Source organism: Rhinolophus sinicus, linkage group LG02 (assembly GCF_036562045.2).
Source record: "Rhinolophus sinicus isolate RSC01 linkage group LG02, ASM3656204v1, whole genome shotgun sequence".
NCBI classification, from domain to species: Eukaryota; Metazoa; Chordata; class Mammalia; order Chiroptera; family Rhinolophidae; genus Rhinolophus; species Rhinolophus sinicus.
The window spans coordinates 140,772,912-140,791,721 of record NC_133752.1 but is presented as its reverse complement, the minus strand read 5'-3'; the positions used below and the strand labels follow the sequence as shown (position 1 = coordinate 140,791,721).

The following is an 18,810-nucleotide window of genomic DNA, read 5'->3' as shown; positions in this document are numbered from 1 at the left end:
TTTAAAGATAAAACTCTGTGAATGAGAGATAGCAACATAAAGTTTTTCATTTGTAAGGCCAAATGCCTTAATTTTACATTTGACTACCATACATTACAAACTGTTTTTATTATCCAAGCTTACAACATACTTGAAATTAATTGACTGAGAAGGCTTGTGTCATATGAAAATTACATAAACAGAGATTCTGCTTTTTGAATAAATATTTGAAACAAGGAAATCAATAAAGTTGTGATATCTTTTAAAATTGTATATTTACCCCATACTCAAAACCATAATGATTACATCTACTTATGGCTGCTTTCAGCTACTGTCAGTATACATATAGAATTTTTACAGAAATATTCATTACGTATGATTTAGGTTCTTCTTGTATCACACATTTTCCCTCACCTTTTTCATTTCTACATGGTATTAGTACTAAAAGGTTTCTAATTTAAGTAATTTGAGTATATACTTTGGAATTTTTATCTGACATTAAAAGGTAAATTATCTGCTGATTTTAATTAGTATATTCTATTTTATCAATACACATACTTGTGATATTTTATAAACATTATAGAATATATCATACAACATATTCATAGTAAGGAAATAATAATGTAGGACTCACCAGGGGAGATACAAAGATGGTTAGTGTAATTCACCTACAATCTATATGAAAATACAAGAAATATACTTGAACAGTATGTGCCATTCATTCTGTTTAGCTTACCTGCTTTTTGAAATCCTTTGCCAGAAATTTTCCGTTCCTGACAACATACTCCCTGAGGTCAGGATCAATATCTTATTCTTTCTTATGTTACTAGTAGTTAGTACATTGCGTGTGAAGCAGTATACCCTCATTGAATGTAGGCTGCTACATGAGTCACTCCACAAGTGCACGTAAGTCTCTTAGTGCTGCCTCTAGTATGCTTTTCTACCTCTCTTCAATTTTACGTGTCATGATTAGTTCCTGTCAGCCTGATAACAGATGAGACAGACCCTAAACAGAGAATTTTAATATTATATGGTAAATGCCAACATGGAAGTATAGACAAGCTTGTTATGGGAACATAGGGAAGACACCCAACAGGCAAATTACTTCTCATTTTAATTGGCGTATCTTTTTAATGTTGAACATTTTTCTCTGAATATATTTATTTCTTTGATTTTTTGTGTCTTCCTTATCTAATTGTTTGAGCTGTTTATGTAGCAAAAACTTCCCATCGTATGTATATCATATTTTCTGCAAGCCATTTACCATTTAATTTTTTTATCTTGATGCTTTTTATTTTTACATAATCTAAATTTTCTGGTTTTTTGAACTCCACTTAGGAAGTGCTTATCCTTCCACATAATTGAAAGCCATTGTTTATTTTCTGATAGTTTTTCTATGGTTTAATTTTTTTCTTAATAACATATGGGATGATGTGAGGACCTAGATTTTATTTTCTTTTGTAAAATTATTAATCATTTGTTGAATAATCCTTCCTTTTCCTAAGCTTCTTTTAATATGAAACTGCTCATACTTTTATTTATCCTTCAGTTCTTGAATTATTTAAAACATTTTCAGATCTTTTGAACCATTTAAATTTTTGAAAATATTGTTAGGAGCATCAGTCTTTCCCATATGTAGATTTTAAGGGATTTGAGGATAACAATTGTATCTACATTGCATTTTATTTTTTTCACAAGAATTATAATTTGTTATTTAATGACCATTAAAATTTACCGTAATAAAACTTTTATTAACCCCTATTAATGTGATTCACAGTGGGGTATCCTAGTTTAATTCTTTTTTTCCAGGATAAAAACTGCAATTATGCAGTGAATCTGCTCAGAGCAAGGAAACCCCTAGGATATGGGGACCTGCTGGACCTCTTTCAGGTGTGTGAAAGTGCATCATTTGATCTCACAGTTAAAAATTTGGAAATAAAATCTATTTAATAAACACACGGTGTTTTCTATTAAAGGAAGTGTGCATATTAAGGGACTTTGTAGAAAATAAACTTTTACTTTTTTTACCCCAAAAGCTGTCTTTATATTTTAACGGAAACTGAAGTAGAAAATTTTGATTGAGTTGACCCTTTCCTCCTTTTTTCCTGGAATGATAAAAAAAAAGTGTTTTTATATTGTTATGTAGCCTTTTCAATGTAATCTCTACAGTCTAAATCCATAAGAAGGTTTTTGTATAACCTGAGCTTAAATAGCATATCATTAAAATTACTGTATATAAAAGGAGAGCAGTTATCTCTCAGACAGAAGAACAAGATACATTTCTGCTTCCTAGAACAATTATCACTTTTAAAAGAAGTAAAAAAATCAGTAATTTATTTTTCTTATGCTCTTTATCTTACTGCACTATGATCTGGATATGGCGGATATGTTTTTGTTTTTCACACTATGCTTCAAAAGACAGAATAGATTAATAGATTTAAAAACATTTTTTTATTGACCAGCTATTCTGGGTAACATAGAAACTTCCTTTTTGGCCATTATATTCTCATATAAAGTGCGAGGAAAAAAGTGAGAAGGAGATGTGAGATGTTTGATTCCTTCGAGTTACATTAAAATGAAGTTTTTAAAAATTATTTTGATTACTACCTTAAGTTTATCTCAGCTTGATAGACCTGGATAACTGTGACTGACATGTATATAACATTTCACTATAATTTACCTTATTTTATTCTTTCTAAGATGCATAGTTTTTTCACATTTTAGTAGTCCCCAAATTGGTATTCATCTGATAATTGATGGTATCTTAGAATCATTGTGGGCCAGATAGTGTTGTAGTTGTCTTTTTCAGTGTATGTGTGAACTTGTTCATATTTGTTCATATTATTATCACATCAGTAGAGTTACTTGCATTGTTGATTTCACATAAGTTTAAGTGCTATTTAAGTGCCACTTTAGTTATCGTGCAGAATCCATTAACATCTCAGGTCAAAACAGCACCAGCATCGAAACATGCATAATGGGTGTCATTGCTTTAGAAGAAGATCTCAGAGACAAAGGTGAAGTAGATCTCAAAGACAAAGGCATCTCCAGAGCTCTTGATGGCTTAGAGGATGAAACTGTGAGGAAAAATTTTAAGTAATTAGTGAGCATTGTGTCATAGTTTATTTGGCACTGAGTCTTTCTGTGTGTCTTATGGGTGTGTCTTAAAAAGCATTGTCATCAGAGACTATGAAAGTACATTGTTTTTTCTTCAGTGAAGACAGGATCCCTTTCCTTCATTTATCTGAAGATTTCAGGCAGACTTTAAAGTGCAGATCATTGCTTCCTCTTAAATACTTGTATCTCTTTTTACTTCTGTTTGTATCAAGTGCTGTGTACTTAAAAAGTTATGGGAAGAAGAGTGAATCAGATTTGAAGACATACCAGGGGTGCCAAAAAAATGTATACATATTTAAAGTGATGTTATCTTAAAATGTGTATATGTTTTTTTGTATTTTCAAATTTTGTCTGTACCACCTACTTGTCACTTGGGCCAAATCATGCCCTATAAACTGTATATGATTATTGTGATTCTCAAATGAGAAATGCATATTAGCATCATAAAAATTTCAATAGCAACTTGTTACTATTGAAATCTTTTATTTACCTGAACATGTAATAATTAGAAACGTTTAGCAGAGTTAGGGGTAGCCGCACTCTGGCAGGATTGGTACGACAGGATATTTACTACTTCAGAATAGTATTTTTGGAGTTTTAGTGTCATCTTTTAGTCATTCATATAGGTGTTTTAAAACATTGTTGTAGAAAATTTATGTCTCTGGGTTTAAATCAAAGCGTTTATGCACAAGAAAGCAAGGAAATAAGGCAAGGGAGCCCTTTGGGAACCCATTCTTTGCCATCTCTTAGCTATGCTAACTCACTAATTTATGCTGGTGTACTGAGGGACTTTGCAGGGCATGCCGGAGGAAATTGTAGTCTTTATTTCCCAAAGTAAAGGGAACTTGGGGAGCAGAAAGGTGGAGATTTAAATGATAAAATTAATGTTAACATTGGTTTTATACTTTTAATGGTGATTCTGGATGCCTTCTCATAATTTCCTTTGAAAAACAAGTTAAAACTCAGATTTGTAGGTCTTTATTATGAGTTTTTAACCTCAAAAAATAGTTGATGGACGTATAGTACCTGTGAAAGCATATACCAAACACATAAGTTTAATGTGCTCTTCAGTCAGAATTCCACGTTTTTATTAAATTTCTCAAGGATGACAGACCGGTCTTATCCATTTTTGTGTAGGCGTTCAGGGTGTATTGATTTAATTTCATTTTGTCAGTTATATATAACTCAGTTTGTGCATTTTCTAACCTTTTACATTTTTTTGCCTCTTTAAAACTTCTGAAAGAATTGGTTTGGGAGAAGGAGTAAAATTAAGATTTGGAATTACAGTATGTGTATCCAATTAATTTAAAGTAATGCTTAAGTATTAAGAGGAGTAATGTTATTGTTTGTAATGAGTTTATTTCTTGAAGAAGAAATTATGGCTATGTAAATTCAGAGCATGTAATAAACTTATAAGGAGTTTCTGAACGTTCACAAGTGGGGTGGGGGTGATGTGTACACTATTTTAAATTACTTTTTCTGCTCTAGAATATGAATTCTTATTCACATTTTCCCTTCTGCACTATTGAAGAAATAGCATGCTTCTCTGAGGCAGGATAGAACTTCTGAGAAGTTGATGTTAAAGAGTTTATAGAAGAACCAAAGGATAGAGTGTCAGGAAAAAGGCAAGGCAAAGCAGTAGTTAAGCAGCAGTTTAGATAGAGTCTGTAGCATTTATTTGAAGTATTTTAACTCTTATGCTTGATTGTAAGTTGGAGTTTATTTTATATAAAGTAGCTTTTATTAAATTGTCATTACTGGTTCTGATGATATAAAAATGTGTTGCTATTTATTAATTAGATTTAATACTTTATTTTTATGTGTTCTAAATAAAGCATTGAAAGAAAACAGCTCGGAGGTTGTTCAGCCTTTTCTAATGGGTTGTGGAACCAAGGAACCGAAGATTACTCAGCTCTGTTTGGCTGCCATTCAGAGACTCATGTCACATGAAGTTGTGTCTGAGGTAATGTGAAGATTTTATCTGAACTGTGTACCTAAGAATCAAATCAGGAGTTTTCATAAGGGGAGAATGAAACATACCTGATATTTAATGTAAAAGTTTTATGATTAGCAATGTTCTTGAAAGACATGGCTTAATTTTAAAAGATTAACATATTATCTCATTATTAAACACTTGTAAATAAGAATAAAGATGAAGTGCATTTTGTCAAGTCTTTTATAATTTAAGTAGTCACTGTTCAGTAATATAGATAATAATTTTGAGAACCCAGCAAATAGTCAATTCACTGAAGAGACTATAAGTCATAATATGTTTTTAAAAGGTAGGAGGGAAAAATCATGACTGTTTCCTAGATTATCTGAAGTGATAATTTGTTGTTCATTAACTTAAGTGTATTGTTCGTGTCTAATCTTACAATATTAAAACAAGGAAAAACATTTCATCACTATGAATCTGCATCCTTTTTTCAAATGTAATGGTGTTAACCTTAGCTTTGTACTCCATAAGTTACTTTAATAGAAGTGGTAAATTCCTTTGCCTTTAGTATAACATTCTAAACAATGTCAGATTTGAGTTTATAGATGTGTTGTTAATTTAAGTTGTATTTTGTTTTTTCTATAACATATTGTAGATGGAATTATATATGAGAAACAGCAGATTCATAGTTTATGTATGTCCATATTCATCAGTGTCCAAATGAAAGATACCCGTATTATTGTAGACATGAGCTTTGATTTTGACTAGGTATTTCAGAACTGTATGCTGCTATTTGAAAGTATTCAAATGGTATATTACATTTTAAAGAAATGATTTTTTTGAGAAGAAAATTGATTGATTGTTAAGTCTCAAATTGGTTGAGAGACATGTGTTTGAAACTATATATCTAGAAACAAGAGTCTTACTGTGATCAAGAAATTTTCTCCAGGTAAGGTAATAATTGTATACAGTTTCTTATTTAGGGACTTAAACACCTATGTTTTATTTGTTGACAATAATTAAAATAATTATTTTACAGACTGCAGCTGGAAATATAATTAACATGCTTTGGCAGCTAATGGAAAATAGTCTTGAAGAACTTAAGCTACTTCAAACAGTTCTTGTTCTTTTAACAACCAATACAGTAGTTCATGACGAGGCACTCTCTAAGGTAGGAAACCTGTTTGACAAAGTGTGTAAGTGCTTAGAATAAGCTGGCTGAAAGAGAAAAGCCTGGTACTGGTAGAACCTAAAGCAACTTCCCTGTAACTATTGTGATAGTAGTGGACCTTGTACGGTGCCTTATTTTTCCTAGATTAGAGTTGAAATCAGGTTAGCGTGATTAACCAAATCCTTCTGGGTATAGCTCACAGCCTTAGTTATGAGTAGGAAATGGAAAAAGACAAGTAGCAGAGGAGTAAGAATAGAGGAAGAGAGTGAGAGAGAAAAATGTGTTTTGAGGTATCGGTGTTCTCCACAATTGCCTTGGGTATTCCCTCTGTAGCTCTCCATTATCCGCTTTTAAAAATAATTTTACATGTATATGACACCTAAGCCAGATGATTTAAACCTGTCCTTTACATAGCTAGAGAAGTATCCTTTTGGCATTTATACTAGATAAGGCTGTATGTATGATATGTATTTCTCATTTCTTACTACTCCCACCCTCTTTGGGATATATAACAGCTGTTCAATTATTTATTTCATTTTTTAAAAAGTTTTTTAAAATTATGAAATATTTCTAAAAAACAGAAAGTACAGAGAGTAATATAAAGAACAGTCTTTAATTAATAGTTTATTGTTTAAGGACTTTGTTGGACTTTTACTAATAATTCTAATATAATTTGCATGCCTTCATGGATGGATGGCTTATAAAGTAGAATATATATAAAGTGTGTGTGTGTGTAATAAAGTTGATTTTAAAAATGACTCCTTTTAAAAATTATATTTTAGGGGCAGCCGGTTAGCTCAGTTGGTTAGAGCACGATGCTTGTAACACCAGGGTTGTCGGTTCAATCCCCACATGGGCCACTGTGAGCTGCGCCCTCCACAACTAGATTGAAACAACTACTTGAGCTGATGGGTCCTGGAAAAACACACTTAAAATAAATAAAAGTTTAAAAAAAAATAAAAAATTATGTTTAAACAAATTATATTTTTACTTATTTATATACTTAGCAGGTTTATATAGTATTTCTCCAGATGATTTAGTGACATAACAAACTTTGAGTCCTTATTATTTGCAAAGCAAGACATTCTGGAATAATAAAAACACAGCATATTATTATATAAAAAGTACCTAATTGTAAAGGTGTATTTCACATTACCTTACCTAATCTATGTGGCTATATATTTACTGAGAGCTTGAATTATTTCAAAATACAAGGATATTTGTAGTTTTAGTGTATAAAAGGGTAGGACTTTTAGTATACGTTACTGAGACAGCCAAACTTAAATGATTGCATTGTGGGTTACATCAGATAAATTAAAAATAAAAGTCATGTTCTGCAATCTTATTTCACACTAAATGAAAATTTTTTTTAGGCAATTGTTCTTTGTTTTCGACTACATTTTACAAAAGATAATATTACAAATAATACAGCTGCTGCTACAGTGAGACAAGTTGTTACTGTTGTTTTTGAGAGGATGGTTGCTGAAGATGAACGACACAGAGGTAAAGTGATGAAAGTAGTTTCCTTTTGACAGTGGGTGGTTCTTTATGTCCATGATTCCCCTTTTATTTTCAACCTCTTTCCTGTGAACTTAGGCTATCTAAAAATGAGAATACTTTGAAAAATATATTTAGCAACATTATTATATTGATGACAATTCAAAAAATAAATACCCCACATTTTTATCACCCCAAGAAGTTGACTCTTTAGTATCCATATTTATTTCTAATAGATGCATAATTTCATATTACAAATGATATTTTCACATTTTATACAAAATATTGCATTATATGTATTTTTGGCTGAACATTACATTTATACATTTTTTTCATGTTACTCTTTCATTTTTTTGTTTTTCGTTTTTGTAATTTTAATGGTTGCATTATATTTTGTTTCTATTCTATAAGTTAATGAACAAGTCTCCTATTGTGTACTTATATTGTGTTCAATATTTTAGTATTGTTTTGAGTGGCTTCCTACATGTACTTTTTCCATTTGAAGTACTTCTTTAGTGCAAATTCCCAAAAGTGGGTTTCCCTCATGTGAATTTTTGTCTCTGCGTATTAACATGTGTTAAGAATATTTATATAATGTAAAGATTAATGTTATCCTATACCTTTATTGTGATTTTTGACATCTTTTCTTGTGATTTAAGAAATTTCCTAAAAACTTAGAAACATGTCCTTTCAGAGAGCTGGCAGATATTGTTTGTTACAATTTTTATAATTTGATAACCTTAACTATAGAAATTATGTATTTTTCATCTATTATCCTTTATTGGATATAAAGTAATTTTTTTTTTCATGGATAGTTGAAAAGATCATAAGGTGCTGCCATCATGAGCAACCTTTCTGCTTTATGTAGTCAAGAAACAAAAGATTAAATTATCTTTCTCTTTATATAGTTTTTTCCCTTAAACTCTTGATATTATGCAGTCTTTCATTTTATTTGATGTTCTTTGGTAACACTGGTAAAAATGGCAATACTAGTAAGAAATGGTAATGCTGCCTACTCTAATAATTACTTCACATTTCCTCAAATTAACCGTTGGTCAGATTTTTCACGTTCAGTTTTAGGCATTATGACTCTGTTGGTTTATTAGAATATTTACGTTGACTTTGGTTTATTGATTTTCATGCATTTTTTCTACAGGGAAATGCAGATGGAATTCTAGCAGTTTGAAATATTAAGGAATTAAACATAGGATAAAACAAGATGGTTCTCCATTTCAAATGTCTTAATATATTCATAACCTCAACATAATTCCTGGATTGATAGTTTTAGCAGTGTATTTCTTAACACTAATATTTTATTTGATACTCTCTAATAAGGTAGACCATACTTAGAATCTCTTTCTTTTCAAGTAGTCATTAATTCAACATTTATTCCAAATAAGCTGTCATAATTTACAGTGAACAGTATTTTATTAGTATTCAAAGAAATGCCGAGTTGGGAAGCACCATAACAGCTGACTCTTAGCTAGCTGGTCAGTACCTATAACTGACAGTAATTTTAGTAGATCAAGCAGTTAATTCTCTTGAAGATGGTAAGATGATATAGGAATTAACCATGTGGTAAACTTTTATGTTTGTTTGATATTTAAAGGCACATTCAAAGATCATGTGAATTTCAAATCCATAAAATAAAGGGGCTAGAAAATGAGAGAGACTGGGAAAATCAAATAGATGGGTAAAAATAGTGAACTTATTAAAATGAATGTAAGATATTGAACTGTGATTTTTATGGCATTTTGTATAAAAATAGATTCCCAATTTTTTTTTTCATTTTGGAGTTACAGTTCTGAACTAATAATCAAAGTTCATAATTCTATAAGCAAGCAAGTATATATTTTAAACATACCTTTTATATAGTGTGCAATATTTGATTTAGTAAAGGTCATTATGAACTCCTAAACCCCATCTTATTTTGATTGCAGATATTATAGAACAACCAGTACTGGTCCAAGCAAACAGTAACAGAAGATCTGTCAGTACCCTTAAACCTTGTGCTAAAGATGCATATATGCTTTTCCAGGTATTTCAGTTGATACAAATACTTTTTGTAGAATATAATTTGGTGTGAATTGTTGATTTTGGAATTTTATATGTATGATTTAATTTTTTTAAAGTGTCAGTTTTTTAAATTGTCAAATTTTAAAGTGTCAGAAGTAGTATTTCAAGAGTTCTAAAACATTAAGATCATCTAGCTAATTCACAAATGTGATACATAAAATGTTATGTTTCACTTTAAGGAAATAAAATGAATTAAACCCAGAACTAAAAAATAGGTAAATTAGAGATGAGTAGTCATATAAAATAATTTCTTTAACAGGAAAATTTAAGTAATAAATCTCTGGTCTACTCAATATAGTTTGATATACAAATACCTGATTTTTATATTACTTGTCATGAATAAATCTTTCAAGTAAAGTAAAATTTATCTGTACTGAATGTTTTATTAATTTTGATTAAAAGGTTTTAAGTGGGTTTTCATTAAAAGAATGGTAGATTAACCATTTATCTGTGCACTCTATTGTTAATAGTTGTATGATTCATTAAAAGTTTACTTACATAATCAAGTATATAATTTGTCAAAATTTGAAGTACCAATGCTTAGTTTTTAAAGGGTATAAACTACTGTTTAAGAAGAGGTAGTTTTACAACATTTTATGAACTATGAATTTTGAAAAACATCTTTCATTCCAGCATGTGAATGTCTTATTTGTTTGACTTATTTTTACAGGACCTTTGTCAGTTGGTTAATGCTGATGCCCCTTACTGGCTAGTAGGCATGACAGAAATGACTCGAACATTTGGCCTCGAATTACTTGAGTCAGTCCTGAATGATTTTCCACAAGTCTTTTTACAAGTAAGTCATTAGTATCTTGCAACAAAATTAGTCTTTAATTTTTTCACAGATATTTTTCAAGAAAGTAACATGTATTCTTTCCCACATTCAAATACACAAACAATTATTCTTAGATTTTAGACATATAATTTAGTGTTATCTTACGTTTTTGTAGTGCCCTCACATCTTGAAATTTTAACATTAGAAGGAATCTCTAGAGACTGTCTAGTCAGGCATTTCTCAATCGATGGGTGTATGAGGGAGTGTGATGTGTGAGCTGTTTTTATAATATTTAAAACCAAAAGAAACTGTTACTGATTTTTACTTGATTATGTGTAGCTATGTGCTTGTAGATAATTTAAATGGAAAAAAGAAATAATCAATGCTAAATAAATTTAATGTACAATAAAAATATTTCAAAACAGAAAGCTAATAGGAGAAACAGTAAGACAGAATTCAAACTTTTCATTTTACTTGTTAGAAGCTAAAGTCCAAATTTGATTCAGTGATTTACATAGGGTTCCTAGCATATCTTGAACTAAAATTTAGATCTTTTAACTACTAATCTAGCTTCTTTCCCTACCATGCTTCTCTAAGTCATCTGTTTCGTCCTTAGTGCTTACCTGCAAAATGTGTGAATCAAATGTCACTATAGTAGAAGATCCTTTAGCCCAGGAGTTAGGACTGAAATTTTTATTATGTGGTTCATAATTTTTGGTATATATTATGCAAATATGTTGATAGTGACCGATATTACCTTGTGATTCCCTTTCTTGTGTTATACTAGAATAAGTAGTATTTAGATATAACTTGTCTAACAGTCTTGTATTAAATGATAGCCATACAGCTACCACTTTTTCACTGCTTTCTACAGGCTATGAATGTGCAAAATTCCTTACATATATAATATATTCATAATACATTCATTGAATCTCTTCACAAATGCCTGAGAAGTATCAGTTATTCCTGCTTTACACAGGAAGAAGCTAAGGCTTTCAGAGGGTTAGGTAATTTGTCTAAGGTTTTATGGTTTGTAAGTGATAGAGTTGGGATTTGAACTCAGTTTGGTCCAGATTCCTTGTCCCCTCTTTTTCATTCACACCCACATCCCAACCATTACCTTTAAGATATATACAGGATCTAGTTACTTCATATGACTTTTACCACAATCATCCAAATCTAATCCACCATCACCTCTTTCTTACCTCAGTTACTGCATTAGCTCTCAACTGGTCTCTTTGCGTCTATACCTGCTCCATTCTATTATGGTTGCTTCTCACACAACATCCAGAATGGTCTTTTAAAACAAGTCAGATCTTTTCAGTCTTTTGTAAAAGTGTTTTAGTAGATGGCCTTTTTGCCCAGAGTGAAAAATGAAGTCCTAATTATGACCTGTGGAACTTTTTATAATCTACTCCCCAATATTTCTTGGTCTTTTCTCTTTTCACTCTTCCTCTTACTGTTACTTTTTAGCCTCATTGTCAGTCTTGCTGTTCCTTAAATGACCCAAGTAAATTCCTGCTTCAGGGCCTTTGTAGTTACTCTTTCTTGGGTTTGCTTTTCTCCTAGGTAGCTTGTTCTCTTATTTGGCGATCTCTGCTCAGTGGTCAACTTATCAAACCCTTATCTCTCTTACCCCTCTTTATTTTTTTTTTATAACACATATTATCTCCTGACATATGTATTTGTACATTAGTTAATTTTCTCTCTTCCTCTATAGGAAAGTAAGCTCTATGAGGCAGGGATTTAGTCACTGTTGTACAAGTATCTATAATAGAGCCTGGCATATGGCAGGTGTTTGATAAATATGTGTATGAATGAATGAATGAATTGGTAAATGAATTTAATTAGAAATTTCTAGTTTGCACTGTGTTTTCAGATTTTGTAGGAAAAGATTTGAAAAAATGTTTCCATATTTGTTGTCCCCACAAAATTCTTATTCTACTTTATTCTTGCTGTAATGTTCAAGGAAAAAAAGAATTATCCTTTGTAAGATCCTAGAATTTACTCCTATAAAGTTTTCATTGAGAGAGAAATATTTTTGTTTCACTCATCATTTGCTCAAAATTTACCAGTCACTTACAATGTGCTGGTCTATGTGTTCTGTGCCAAGGATACAGAAGTTAAGTACTGTGTTTCCCCCAAAATAAGACTAGTCGGACAATCAGCTCTAATGTGTCTTTTGGAGCAAAAATTAACATAAGACCTGGCCTTGTATTATGTAAGACCCGGTATTATATTGTATCATATTATATGACATCATATCATATCATTATATCATATCATATTATATTAATTATATTATTATATTATATTATTATATTATTTTATATTAAAGCCTGGGTCTTATAGTAAAATAAAACTATAAATAAAATATTATACCAGGTCTTATAGTAAAATAAAACCGTGTTTCAGGGAAACATGGTAGACAATTAAAATTCTTGCCCTTATGGCACTTGCAAATCCAACTGGGAGAAAAATATTAAGTGAATGGTGAGATGTAATGAGTGCTGTGAAGAAAAAGTATAAAAAGTGCTATGGAAACAAGTAACATAGGTACCAAGCCTGGTAGAGAGTAGGTAAGGAATTCAACATATGAAGCTTTTACCTGAAGGATGAAGTGTATAGTTAGTTGGCCGAAATAGGTAGACTAGGAAAAGAATATTCCAGACCAGTGACCCTGAGAAGGGATCTGTCTCTAGAAAATGAGCTCTATAAGGGCAGGGACAAAATTCAGCTTAAGCCTGAACGCCTTTCCCTAGCAGAGTTCCTGGTACATGTTAAGCAGTTAGCAAGTAGTTGCTGAATAAATCAATAAAATGTAGTAGGTGAGGAAAAAGGCAGTATTTTGCCTTCTTCAAAATAAAATCAGCAAATTATATAGCTTTTTATACTTTATGAATCAAAGATGACTTCTAGCTTTCTGGCTTGAGCAGTGAACTGCTTGCTAAGATGGAATACACTATGGGCAGAACTTTTATCACAAAGGATAGATTATTTAGTTTTGAACACACTTGGATACCTCAGAATGAGATATTACAAAACGTTAGTTGAATTTATACATCTTGTTCAGTTTTGGGCTGAATTTATAAATTTAAATGTCACTGGCTTATGGTTATTGAAGATATGGGAGTGAATAAGATTAACTATGGTGATAGCATAGACTAGGAAGTGAGGGACAGGTACTCTGAAGCTCTGAAAAATCTCAGCATTGAATGGTTGGGCATAAAAAGGTAAGAATATAAAAGAGACTTAAGAACATGAGGCCAGAAAGAAAGGCAGGAATGTACACAATAAAAGACAAAAACAAAGCTTCCACATAAACCAAGTAGTCAGTTATGTCAAGTGCTTCAAAGATATCTGGTAAGATGAATGAAGACTGAAAAGGCGATGTTTGCTTTAGCCACAGAGATCGTGATGAATATCTTGAGAATAGTTTGAGTTGAGCTGAGGTGGTTCGAGATGATTGTGGAGGCAGCCCAACTGTAATCAGTTGAGTAGTGAGGGGGGAAAAGGGAATAAATGACACTTCTAAGAATTGTCTATAACATTCATAAATTAACCAGTACATAAAATTATTTAGTGAAGTATGAAAATGAACTTAACTGCGCCTTTAATTTTGGCAGACAAACTAACTAGATAGAGAGTAGAATTTCAAATCACTAAATTCTTAAGATCCCATTTTGGGGGGAAAGAATTAAAAAGTACATTAAAATGAATATAAACGTCTGGAAGGATATATATTTGGAAATAACAATGGCTAGCTAATTTATTTCCAAGAGGTGAGATTATGCAAGACTTTCATTTTTATCTTTTTATGTTCCTGCATTTTTTTCTTTAATGAATCTCATTTATTTCCCCTCTAATTGTTTTTCTTGAATAAATCTGATTTTTTTAAAGATACATTTAAAAATTGTTGTGATTCTGAGCATGTAAACTTCTTTGTGCCTTATTTTTCTCTGTTTATGTGACACTAAAGTATTAGATTGGATGATTTTTATGATTGTGTCTTTGTTCTCTGCCTCAATGACATTTGGATGATTGAAATAACAATAAATATATGTTTGAGGTTAGACATTAAATGTCAGCTGGGCCTTATATTGTAAGTAAAGTGGGACTACTTTGGCTCATACAGGCAGGGAATTAACAGATTAAAGGAGTTCTTCTCTATAATTTAATATATATATTAAATATATATATATATCGTCACGGGATATGGAGTACAGCATAGGGAATAGAGTCAAAGGAATTGTAATAGACACATACGATGTCTGAGGAGCAATAGATTGGGGAGGGGGGTTACCACTTTGTGAGGGGTGAGATGTCTGTTGCATTGTTTTGTACACCTGAAACTAATAAAAAATAAAATAAAATAAAATAAAATAAAATAAAATAAAATAAAGGAGTTCTGCATAATATACTCTGAGGTTAAGAATTCTTTTCAAGGTTTCCCAGACTTTAAAAAACTATACTTGTTTGTTACTGTGTTGTTGTTTTTTTATTAGCTTGTTGTGTTCTGTTTAAGCAGCCTAAGTAGGACAAAATATTATGTTAATTAATAAATCTATGCATGAACGGAATTGTTCTTTGCAAAAAAGAATCAGTAAGTTGTATCTTATACTTTATTAATAAAGTTTTTTCTCCTCAGCTGCCTATTTTTAAATACTTTATCTGTTTGAATTTGTATAATCTATTTTCTTTCTTCTGTTCTTTGTTTTTAATTGTTAGTGTCTTACTAAAATTAAAATTCCTAGCGATAAGCATCACTTAATTCCAAAATCGTTAAATGTTTCTTTTAAATTTAGATTGTCTTTAAAACTTAGTGAAATATTGATTAGACTTTGAGCTTACACTCTCAAAGAGCAGTACTACTTTCAGAATTGTGTGTGAATGGTAAAATAATAAACTATATAAACTTACATAATAAAGCCAAATTATTTACACTGATTATTAAGAAGTTTTATTTACTAGGGAGACTGTTTTAGAAGCATTAAGTACAAGCTAAGTTAATTCTTTTTTTCTTCTTCTTTTTTTTATGTTTTCAAATAGCACCAGGAATTTAGTTTCCTCCTTAAAGAAAGAGTATGTCCTCTTGTGATAAAGCTCTTTTCTCCAAATATAAAGTTCAGACAAGGTTCCAGCACTTCATCTTCTCCAGCACCAGTTGAAAAACCATATTTTCCTATCTGCATGCGTTTGCTGAGAGTGGTATCTGTTCTGATTAAGCAATTTTACAGTCTTTTGGTAAGTGCTAATTTTCATACATATTTGTGTGTGTAATGGCAGGCAGTGCTTTTTAGAAGATGATGTATTATAGTATTTATCTTTTTCACTTTAGTTAATCAGACTTGCTTTTTATGAGTACCTATAGATATTCTCCTAGATACTCTAAAGCAGGGATGTCCAAACTGCGGCCTGCAGGCCAACTGCAGCCCGCAATCCATTTTTAATTGGCCCGCAGCAAATTCCAAAAATATATTTAGTTTACTTAAATAAACCAGGTGAGGCAATACGTACTTCACCTCGAGTGAGTGGCCCGACTGTTTGTGTATTTTACTGCATATGGCCCTTGGTAAAAAATGTTGAAAAATGTTTGGACACCCCTGCTCTAAAGGTTCGTTATTTTCTCTCTTGAATGTTTCTTATGTTTATATAGTATCTTTAATGTACATTTAGTAGAGTCATAGCCTGTTATCTGAAGGCAGCATAAGCTCTGTGGCTTTGGAATTTAGTTTCTTAGCTAATTATCTATAATTTGATGAAAATTAAAGTTATGGTTTCTTCAGTTTATTCTGTTTTCATTTATACTCTTTCATTTATATTAACAGATTAGTGAACACACAATGGGATTTATAGATGATGTAATACAGAATTGTACACCTGAAATCTGTGTAACTTTACTAACAATTGTCACCCCAATAAACTTTAATTTAAAAAAATAAAACAGATTAAAGCAAAAAAGTTAAAGATATGATGAATTCTAGGATTAGAAATTAATTTTGATTTCTGGTCCAATATTGTATCAATTTTGCATAAATTTATGGTTTTAGAGTATGTTATGATACCTTGTCATAGTTGTATCAGTATAATGGCTTACTCTTAAACATTCAAATATTTGTCAAAGAAAATGGTGTATTACATTTCTTTTTAATTTTATGTTAAATTCATCATTGCATAATTTTGTAGCATATATGCCCTCAATTTTAATTAACAAAAATAATTGGTTGTTTGATCACCTACTGTGAGCAGTCAATGTACTAAATGTTAGAGATAAGCAACGTTGCAAGCTAAAGGATAGCAAAGATAGTTTTCATACTAAATTCTATGGAGAGCTTTTTAAAATAAAGTTTTTTCTATATTTATGATAATTTGTTACAAATTTTCTTTTAATATTCCAAATCCATTTATGCAAAATGCAATTAAAAATAATCTTTATATATACTTATTATAATTATTTCTGGCCACACAAGGTATATGTATAATATACATTGATGTATTTAATGAATTGTTTAGAAATACCTATAGAAAATTAAATAAGATTAACTTATTTGTGTTGCTGTTTAGGGACCCTGTAAGCTATCAGGGTTTGATGCCAAAGGTTTAAGAGTCTTTTGGTATACTGTTAATTGTTGGCCTGGATTAATAATATATAAATGAACATTAGGTACATAAGTTTATAAACTTACAATAGTTCATAGCTCCATCTTTCTCTTAAAAGAATTAACTTTGTAAAAATTATGAACAGTGTTCCCTGCAACATGTTAGCTATTTGATACAATTTCCAATAATTATATTAAATTAAAAAACTAAGACTTTTTTAACTTTTAGAAATTTTGAAAGGCAGTAGGCATTTTGAAAATAAATGAAAAGTAGCTTAGTTTCTCTAATGATGGAAAGTTTTTACCTGTCAGCTATTATATTTTCTATATTGTATTTATTTGTAGTCTGTTTCAATCCACAAAAAAACTTTGAAAAAAACAAAAACAAAAAAATCCCCAGAGTGACATCACCAAGATGGTGGAAGCTCCAGGCCCTCCATCCTCCATGGAGACACTGATTTAACAATATACAGATCAGATTGTGTTTGTGAGAATTCAGAAACCAGTTGAGAGATTAAGGCACCCCAGGGAAGTGCAAAGCCAAGAAGAGGTTCATTACAGTGCGTGGGAAAGCCTGTTGCACTTATCTGCCATACCTTATCCCACTCCTGGCACGGCATAGCACAGCATGATCAAGAGAAAATTCCCAGTTTATGGCTTCTCCTTCAGCTAGGAGAGAAGGGTGAAATGTGCAATGACATTCTAACTTTTTGGGGTACTGCTCAAGGGATTGGTTTTTGTCTCACCTAACTCTTGGAACACTGACCGGAAAGGTGGTAGCCCTCTTGGATGCCCGAGGGCCTGCTGAAAATAAAGGCAATCCCCCGTGGCTTGCTATAGCACCAGAGACTGCAATACTTCATAAAGATACTAGGGGGAGCTCCTGAATAGAAATAGGCCAACCTCTTCAGCTGGGAAATTATACACATAAGCCTAGAGGAAACACACCAACAGAAAAGGTTTGAGAGAACCCCAAAATTTCTAGGCAGGTTGATTGGTGAAAATATTTCACTGTACAAAAACTAATACATAAGGAGTAACAGAGTTGGCTATATTTTTAAATGCCCAAATTTTAACAGAAAATAACAAGGCATACGAGTAAACAGGAAAACGGCCTAATCAAAGGAACAAAATAAATCTTCAGAAACTGACCTGAAAGAAAGGGAATCGATTTAGTTACCTGACAAAGAATTGAAAATAACCATCATAAAGATGATCAGTGGGTTCAAATAGAACACAGACAACTGCATGAAATCAGGAAAATGGTGTCTGAACAAAATGAGAATATCAACAAAGTGATAGAAACTATATTAAAGAATCAAACAGAAATTCTGAAGCTGAAGAATGCAGTAACTGAATTGAAAAATCACTAGAGGGGATCAACAGCAGACTCTTACAAGCAGTAGAAAGAATTGGTGGGCCATTTGAAATTATCAACTAAGAGGAGCAAAAAGGAAAAAGAATTAAGAAACCCTAAGGAACTTAATGGGACATTGTCAAGCAGACCAATATATACATATCTAGGAAATAAGCACTGTGTTTTACTCTTACACTCAAAATACCTCTGACACCAGATGTGTGGATTTTTTTCCACACACTGACCAATTCTCTGACAGCTGGGTGTCCTACATTTCAGTTCAGTAAGTAGTGGGTCCCCAAG

The 18,810-nt window shown here is 31.4% G+C and overlaps 1 protein-coding gene across 4 annotated transcripts in view; it reads left to right on the top strand.

Moving 5' to 3' along the window:
• The window catches only part of MON2 (MON2 homolog, regulator of endosome-to-Golgi trafficking), a 101,504-nt gene that overhangs the window by 15,950 nt on the left and 66,744 nt on the right, over positions 1-18,810 (top strand). For 3 of the 4 annotated variants that reach the window (XM_019732423.2, XM_019732421.2, XM_074325463.1), the window contains 6 exons: positions 4,932-5,059; positions 6,072-6,203; positions 7,577-7,706; positions 9,641-9,738; positions 10,447-10,572; positions 15,601-15,795. In XM_019732423.2, coding sequence (XP_019587982.2) covers positions 4,932-5,059; positions 6,072-6,203; positions 7,577-7,706; positions 9,641-9,738; positions 10,447-10,572; positions 15,601-15,795 — 809 coding nt within the window. Of the gene's footprint in view, positions 1-1,788; positions 1,870-4,931; positions 5,060-6,071; positions 6,204-7,576; positions 7,707-9,640; positions 9,739-10,446; positions 10,573-15,600; positions 15,796-18,810 lie in introns of all 4 variants that reach the window. The other variant, XM_074325464.1, reaches the window with a different exon arrangement.